Source organism: Primulina eburnea, chromosome 4, assembly GCF_022965805.1.
Source record: "Primulina eburnea isolate SZY01 chromosome 4, ASM2296580v1, whole genome shotgun sequence".
Lineage (NCBI taxonomy): Eukaryota > Viridiplantae > Streptophyta > Magnoliopsida > Lamiales > Gesneriaceae > Primulina > Primulina eburnea.
This window is the reverse complement of record NC_133104.1, coordinates 3,241,354-3,249,288: the sequence shown is the minus strand read 5'-3', so window position 1 is coordinate 3,249,288 and position 7,935 is coordinate 3,241,354. Positions and strand designations below refer to the sequence as shown.

At 34.5% G+C, this 7,935-nt stretch overlaps 1 protein-coding gene across 3 annotated transcripts; it reads left to right on the top strand.

The window, feature by feature from the left end:
- The first annotated feature begins 2,753 nt into the window (after window positions 1-2,753).
- On the top strand, window positions 2,754-6,478 carry LOC140830642 (protein PTST homolog 2, chloroplastic-like). Of its 3 annotated transcripts, none has more exons than XM_073194057.1 (8): window positions 2,754-3,496; window positions 4,043-4,180; window positions 4,403-4,558; window positions 4,632-4,846; window positions 5,488-5,633; window positions 5,725-5,872; window positions 6,136-6,204; window positions 6,288-6,478. In XM_073194057.1, exons 1-8 carry the CDS (start codon window positions 2,899-2,901, stop codon window positions 6,381-6,383), a joined length of 1,566 nt encoding a protein of 521 aa, XP_073050158.1. In that variant the 5' UTR covers window positions 2,754-2,898; the 3' UTR covers window positions 6,384-6,478. The 3 variants fall into 3 exon arrangements, with proteins under 3 accessions (XP_073050158.1, XP_073050157.1, XP_073050159.1); XM_073194056.1 differs by having other exon boundaries at window positions 2,755-3,506; window positions 4,023-4,180; XM_073194058.1 differs by having other exon boundaries at window positions 2,755-3,506; window positions 4,023-4,180; window positions 6,113-6,204.
- Window positions 6,479-7,935: the final 1,457 nt, after the last annotated feature.

Here is a 7,935-nt window from a genome sequence, read left to right as displayed (position 1 = left end):
TCATTTTCCTATTCTAGTTTTGACGTTTCATGTTACTCCAAAATTTCTAATACGGTCATTATTTTTAGTTGACTTAAAATTCGTTTATCAGTACTATATATATATATATATATATATATATATATATAGAGGAAGAGGACCCCTTTATTATTTACCAATTCCAAATTCACCTTTTCATGCCACTCCAAAATTTGCAACTACAGACCTTATTTTTAGTTAATTTGCAAAAAGACATTTATGTATCAAAAATTACGTACTTGATCTATATTTATTATTTAAAATAAAAATATATATAATGTGCCGAGATACACTAATATCCATTAAATTAAAATTCTTAAATAACCCATTCATTATTTCAACAACGGATCATAGTAATAGCGCATATTCAATTTTTTGTATGCAAAAAATGTATGAGACGGTCTCACGAGTCGTATTTTGTGAGACATATCTCTTATTTGGTCATCCATGAAAAAATATTACATTTTGTACTAAAAGTATTACTTTTTATTGTGAATATCGATATGTTTGAACTGTCTCACAAATAAAGATTCATAGAACCGTGTCACGAAATACTTACTTTTTTTTGTATTGAAAATATCAATGTTATTTACAATCCCTGTCATAATACTTCCAAATTGTCAATTCCAATCCTTACAAGCACTGTTTTCCAAATCGGACTGGACCGGCCGGTCGGACCGGTTCAACCGCTAACCGGCCTCCAGACCGGTCCGGAGATAAGGAAAAAACCGGAAAAAACCGGTTAAAACCCGGTTAAATCGGAAAAAACGGAAACCAAAAACCGGTTAAAACCCGGAAAAACCGGAAAAACCAGAAAAGTGGTGTTTATTTGGATATTTGTTGTAATTTTCATCTTAAAAATTAAGTAAAAACTATAAAAACATAAATAATCAATATTTTACTATTTTATTTATTATATAAAATAAATAAAATATTAATTTTATTGATCCGGTTCGACCGTTCGGTGGAACCGGTTGAACCTTTTTTTAAGGCTTGACCGATTCGATTAACGGTCCGGTTATAAAAACACTACTTACAAGTACTGTTAAAAAAGACAAAATAACCTTGAGCGTGCACAATTATCTTCCAATTTCAAATTTGAAGCCGAGTTGACTCATCTTTTATCCCGTTTTGGACTCGAGTCCACATTTTGAAGTCTAAACAGTATATATTGGTCACCTTAATAGATTTTTAATTTTATGAGGAATAGCTGGTTTAATTAAATTTTCAATGTGTTTAAAAGAAACTGTGTTAATAAATCATTTGTTGAGGAGATTTCCCTGAACAAATTCATTTGAACAGCAATCTGAAAATTACTAAACTCACAAGAGAAAAACTTTTTATCTTTCAGACGTATTTGTCTCGCATATGGTACTCACGAAATATGACAATCGTCTACCAAGATACAATTATTTCTAAGTTGTGATAGTATCATTAAAAATCGCAAGTTTCATAACCAGAAAATGAAGCAAACTTCCTTTGAGAAGAAAGAAAAATAATTTCAAAATAAATGCAAATGTTATTCTTTTGTTTGATCATCTCAAAGTTATTGTTATGTTTGTCTTTTTTATTGTTAACTCATTCAGATTGATTGATATTTAAGTCACAAATCTCGAAAATATGACAAACAAACATCTTTTAATGACAAAGATCAATGAAAATTCGTAAATCTAGATAAATAACGGGGGCCTATGCACCTTCTCTTCTCTGGAATTTCCAGGGAAACAAGGGAGGAAGGGAGGCGTGCCTCTGGAGGTGCTGCTGCGCTGGAAATTCTAGGGCATAAGGAAGGAGTCCTTACTGCCCAGGATATTTTCAGGGCACAAATGGGAGCTAAGGCGTCCTGTTTAGGCGTCTCGTTGTTTGGGAAATTTACCGGCAACTTTTAAGACGCACATTTGAATGTTCTTATTTGGTCGAGCTTTCTTTATCTTTTATTTTACTTAATTTTTATTCATTAAGCTCAAAAATTGTAACATTGTTTACTTTTTTTTTTTGAAATATCTTAAATTAAATCATATTTGATTTGTTTAATTGTATATTAGTATAAATTTTAATTGATTTTTTCTGTATAATAATATTAATAAATAAATAAGTCATCTCATTTATGGGTTTGATCACAAATAGAATTTTATTAATAAATAACTAAATAAGTCGTCTTAGTTATAATACAAAGGGTTTAATCACAAACAGAGTTGTCGAAACGAGCAAGCAGGACGATTAATTTGATATTTTGGTGTGTTGAAAAATTATCTACCCAATACATCTGTTTTAGGTGAGCCGATCCGATCCGATAAATATTATTAATGTTATATATAATTTGGTGAGTTAAAACGAAACCCCGCTCGCAATCGTCACAAATTATCATTAAGCGAACCGACTCACAATTTGAATGATAAAAAAATAAGACAAAAATTTGTGTGAGACAGTCTTACGAGACATTTTTGTAAGACATGTCTCTTATTTGGATCATTCATGAAACAATATTATTTTTAAGCTAAGAGTATTAGTTTTTATTATGAATATCGGTAGGATAATCCGTGTCACAGATAAAAATTTATGAAATTATTTCAAAAAGATCTACTCAAAAAATAATCCACTCAATTCACTTATTTAGCAAGAACCAGTAAAACCTATTTGTCATCTCGAAGACAGATGGCAAAAAAAAAAATTATAATTGTGATCAAATTAAATAAAAATAATAAATGAAAGGGGAGTGTAAATTCAGGCATAATAAAAGAAAATGGTTGCCACTTTTTTCGCACACATGGTTATGGTTCTTTGCTTCACAATTTCTTCTTCTTCTTCTTCTTCTTCGTTCACCTGTCTCAGGGCTTATCCTCTCGTTGCACAAAGTGTTGGGAGAAATGCCTGAACGCGATGGTCTTACTCATCAGCAGCCATAGCCGTATCCTAATATCTAGCAACACATTCTCGCGTTTGAATTATTCTCTCACCCCTTTTCTGATTTCCACGCGTAATCCCAAGAATTGGCCTCAAATATGTAAACTGAGTGCTGTCCGGGGGGCGCATTCTTTCGGGTTTGTGAAAGCGAGGAGGGATAAGAATTTCGGGGGTTATTTAGATGAATCGTGGTGTTGTTTGTGTGTGCAGAGTGAAGGGGACTTAGAACTGGAGGCGGAAATTATGGAGTTTATGAAGAAATCTGAGAAACCGACGATGTTTCCGACTAGAGACGAGTTGGCTAGAGCTGGAAGAATGGATTTGGTGGAGTCGATAAAGAAGATGGGTGGGTGGTATACGCTTGGCTGGGATGAAGAAAATGTTGAGAAAGATATGGATTTTGATGTTGGGGAGTTCCGGAGGAGGGTCGAGAGAATTGGGGAGAGCGTTTCTATGGGAGAACAAGACAACTGTTCTTGGTCTGGGAACGATAAGGAAGATGTCTTTTCTTCTATTTCGGTTTCTAATTCTGAGAATTTGAATTCCACGCTGCTGACTTCTTCTTCGCCGTCGGGTAGCTCCCTGTGAGGTTTTTATATTTGAAAATCTTCATAATGCCCATGATTTTCACAACTCCACTTTTTCCTTATAAATCTTGATATCATTTTTTTTATTTATTAGTAGATATAATCAATATTACGATAACTTGATGATTCAATGTTAACGGAGTATAAGTCTATAACTTTGGCCATGAATTAAGGCTTATGGCAAGTAATTTCATAGTTCTGCGTGTACCTCTTTCTCTTTTCTTTTCATGTTGCTAGGTAAAAATTTGACTCACAACTGTTTATATTTATGCCCGTTGATTGTAATTGCGGCCCGTTTTCTGAAGATTTTCAATAATCAATCTTAGTCTGAGGTTTTCTGTTGGTTATTTTCCTTAATCACTGCATATTAAATAGTGGCTATAGAATTTTACTATTGACATGCATGATGGGAGGACAGTGTACATCATATATTTAAATTTTAGTGTGATTTATTCAAATATATATCTCTTATGGGAATGATATTCATAGCGGATATTTTCTTTCATGGCTCAGAGAGATGAATGCTGCTGCAGATACTGGCATTGAGGGACTATTGAATAGATTAGAGAAGCAGAGGAGTAGCAATTTTGGAGTGGATTTAGAGCAATTTGGATATGGAACTCATTCCACAAGTAAAGATGAGGCGAATAACAATCATTTTGGAACCACAAGTATGTTGGTTCTTTTGAATAAGTACAACATTTGTTCACACAGTCTGGCGATATCCTGTTAAATATTTATTGATTGGAGTTTGGTATATCAAACAGACGAAATTGGAGGAATTATATCTTATATGACTACATGTGTTTATATGTTATTGATCTGTCAGTTGTCTTTGACGCCTATGTTTACTTTCTAAAACATTGGACACTGTGTCTTTTGAATTGTAAAAGCCAGGGTTGATAATGGAGAAAACGGCAGACATCCAACAGGTGTCCGCCACCAAGGTATATATAAACCAGTTGACAAGATGAGCCCAAACTCTGAGCCGGAAACATGGAGAAATTGGAGCAATCAGCGGGCAGGATTCCACTATTCAGAATTTGAAGGTTCTTGGTTTTTACTTGTCTCTTGTTAGGATATTTTAGTCTTTCCGGGTTTTTAACTTCAAGTAATATGCAGCTGCTGAAATTTCTTTTGAAAAAAACATCGTGGAACACGATAGAGAAACTTATCGTGATAGATTAACTGCAATTAATGGTGAATCTGGTGAAGCTTGGGATGTATCTGAAGAGATTAATCTCAATCACATAAAAAGCCGCATTCAGCATCTAGAGTTAGAGCTCTCTACGGCTCTTCGTTCCCTGAGGTCTAAAAGAGAGAACATGACAGAGGAGGTGGGTAGCTTGGAATTTTATTCTTATCTTTAATTGGCTTTGTTCTTCCAGAGTTCCCTGATGCATATGATATAGATTGGTGCGTATGTCGTAACCTCAGGCAAGGAAAATGATATATTGTTGCTGCATTCCTGCATGGCTGCGCTTGGCTCAATGGCAAAATAATCGAAATTAGGAGCTTAAACCACCCTTGAGTTTAGAATATTTGAGTTTAACTTTTATCATTAGATATAATTTATGGTACTACAGCAGATGTCCTAACCCGCAGTGTTAATGGAAAAATCACATGTTCAACTCCCATAAATTAAATGGTAAGTCGATCATGAATGTTTTGGATTGCTGAAGAAATCAGTTATCTTTCCTTATCGGTGTCATTGTCTATTTGACATAACTATCGAATATGGCATTTGGAAAGCTGCACATTTTAAAAGTTTTTAGTAGCAGCTTTATCGTCTTTTATAGCTTTTATACAGTGGCGGGGGTTCAAACCTACATTTGTGATTGAAATGTCCTACATCTGACAATGACAACCAAATTTTCAACTGTTTAAGAGATGACAAAGAACACCAACTGATGCTTTTGTGTTTTATGTGCAAAACATCGTATTACTCTTTTTCTTCTCTCTCTTTGGTCTTCACCAGGTAGATGGAATCTCTGTCAGTGATTTTCAGAAGCTTTCTGATGAACGAGAGTTCCAAGAGAATGAGTTTATGAGTGCCCAGGAGCGGTTGCGTTCAATGCGAGCCAAGATGGCTATATTAGAAGGGAAAATGGCAATGGCAATAACGTATGCTATTTAATGCATTTGATGATGATGATCAGTGGATGAGACTCTTTTTATAATTGAAAATTGACATTTTCCCGCTACTCTCTTTAAGTGATGCACAAAAGATAGTGGAAAAGAAGCAGGAACAGATATATAGAGCCCATAAAGCCCTACAACATCTGCGGGATACATGCATTGTGTGGCATAATTCTGCTTCAGAGGTCCTATTAACTGGATCTTTTGATGGATGGACAACTCAGGTCAGATCAGTTTTTTTAACCGTGGAATATCTCAGAACTCGTGTTTCCTTGTAGATAAGACAAAATTTTGAGGTACAGTCAGTTGAACAGAATTATAATGTTATTGTCTATTAACTTCTTGAAACATTTTGTTTCGACAAACAATCATATAAACATGTGGTTTTGAGATTGTGATGCGAAAACGACTCCACCTTTTAGTAATGGATCAGAGTCTTTTTCTTTTGTTGTTGATTAAAGTAGTCAAATGGGCACCTTGATTGCAGCGGAAGATGGAGAAATCAGAGACAGGAATCTTTTCTGTGAACTTAATGCTGTATCCAGGTAGATATGAGGTAGGTTTTCTAAAAACCTCAACTATGTGATATATTCAGCTTTACCATGATCATGAACTCTTTCCTCTAATATCCTGCTGCAGATTAAGTTCATAGTTGATGGGATATGGAAAGTCGACCGTTTACGCCCCATTGTCAACAGTAGTGGCTACCAGAATAACCTTCTTATTGTTACATAGGCTATGTTTACATTGGCACGCCTCAGGATCTCAAAAATCATTTGCTTCTTTTCCACTTTTTTGTGTATATATATATTTTTTATTTTTTGCTGCCAGATCTCTTTCTTAACTACGATATACATGGTAAAATTTGGGTATAATGTTGGAAAACAAAAAATGTTATGAGGTTTATTGTAGGATCAAAAAAGTTGTATTTAAATATTCTATCATACAAGGTGAATACTTTTCATGCTACTCATATGGAGAGCTAATTTGGAACAGCAATGTCGATTGTTTCAGTACTTGTACAGAAGAAAGTTAGATTCTTGTAGTGAATTTTGAATCACTATCTTTCATCAAAGGTGTTTTACGAGGTTTACTAAGAGCACAATGATGGTCTCCACGAAGCATGTATAGTTTTTCTTCTCATGCAAAACAGCATGAAATAGCCCAATTTGTTCATCCTAGAATCCAAATAGTTATTTCCTCCAACAAGATCCATGATAATGATTAAGAAAATTCATACTCATCCACGATGAAAAGACAACCCAAAAGACAAAAACTCTATTAATCTTTTGCAGTTGAGATTAAAATGATCATATGTTCTATAGATGAAAAATAGAGATTAAGCATGGTAAAAAAAATCTTTGTAGCAATTAAATGATACACAAATATTTTATGATTTGATTATGCCTGTGGACGTACCTAATTGTCTGCGTCTTCGCGATCCAAACCCGTAAACCTTGTGTTCTACATCATCTACGCAAAAATGACAAATGTAAGCTGGGTGAAAAATTTGGTTCAATCCATATCCAGTTTATAATAAATGCTACATCAGAAATCAAAATGCAGTACGAAAACAAAATCTTCCCAGAAAATTACCTTTGAGCGATGCTAGTTAGTGTATGGCGCATACCGCAAGCTACTTGCTACACAACCTCCAAAGGAAAGCATTTTGATTCATAATCACCATGACCAAGCTGGCCAAACAAACCATCTCCACAGGTAAAAACCGCGCCATTATCTGCACAGAAGCTACCAATGTTCAGAAGCAGGTAAAGAAAAAGTAAATAGATGTTTAGCCTAATAGAATGCAAATTCAAAGATGGTCTTTCATCCCTCAAATATGAACTTGGAATAAGAACCAATAATCCCTCCAAACGCTTACTCTCGAAGATATTAAACTAATCACTACCTATATTAACAACTAAAGAAGAAAATGTGCTGAACAAATCAGATAGCATTCATAAACCAGAACAAGTACTACATTATTAGCAATCACACTAATAAAGAGGTAGAAATAAAAAAAAAAAGAAACCTCGAAACATCAGTTGATATTATCAAATATCAACGAGTAGGAGAAACAAAACCTGTGACAAACAAATCCAGAGTAGCAGAAACACAAGTAACAACAAATCCTTCCAAAGCCTTCACTTCATTCAGCTGCAAACAGTTGATCATCTCCCCATGGCCCAATTGACCAGAAGTTCCCCGCCCCCATGTAAACACTCTTCAACCTGCAACCAGTAAAACAAAAAACCATCAAAAGTCGCAGAATTAAAAAGCAAGAACA

Coding starts and splice junctions, on each gene's coding strand:
- LOC140830642 (XM_073194056.1), top strand. CDS start 2,899: ATGGTCTTACTCATCAGCAGCCATAGCCGTATCCTAATATCTAGCAAC. Junction 3,507..4,022: donor TCGCCGTCGGGTAGCTCCCT/GTGAGGTTTTTA, acceptor TTCATGGCTCAG/AGAGATGAATGCTGCTGCAG. Junction 6,205..6,287: donor TGTATCCAGGTAGATATGAG/GTAGGTTTTCTA, acceptor ATCCTGCTGCAG/ATTAAGTTCATAGTTGATGG.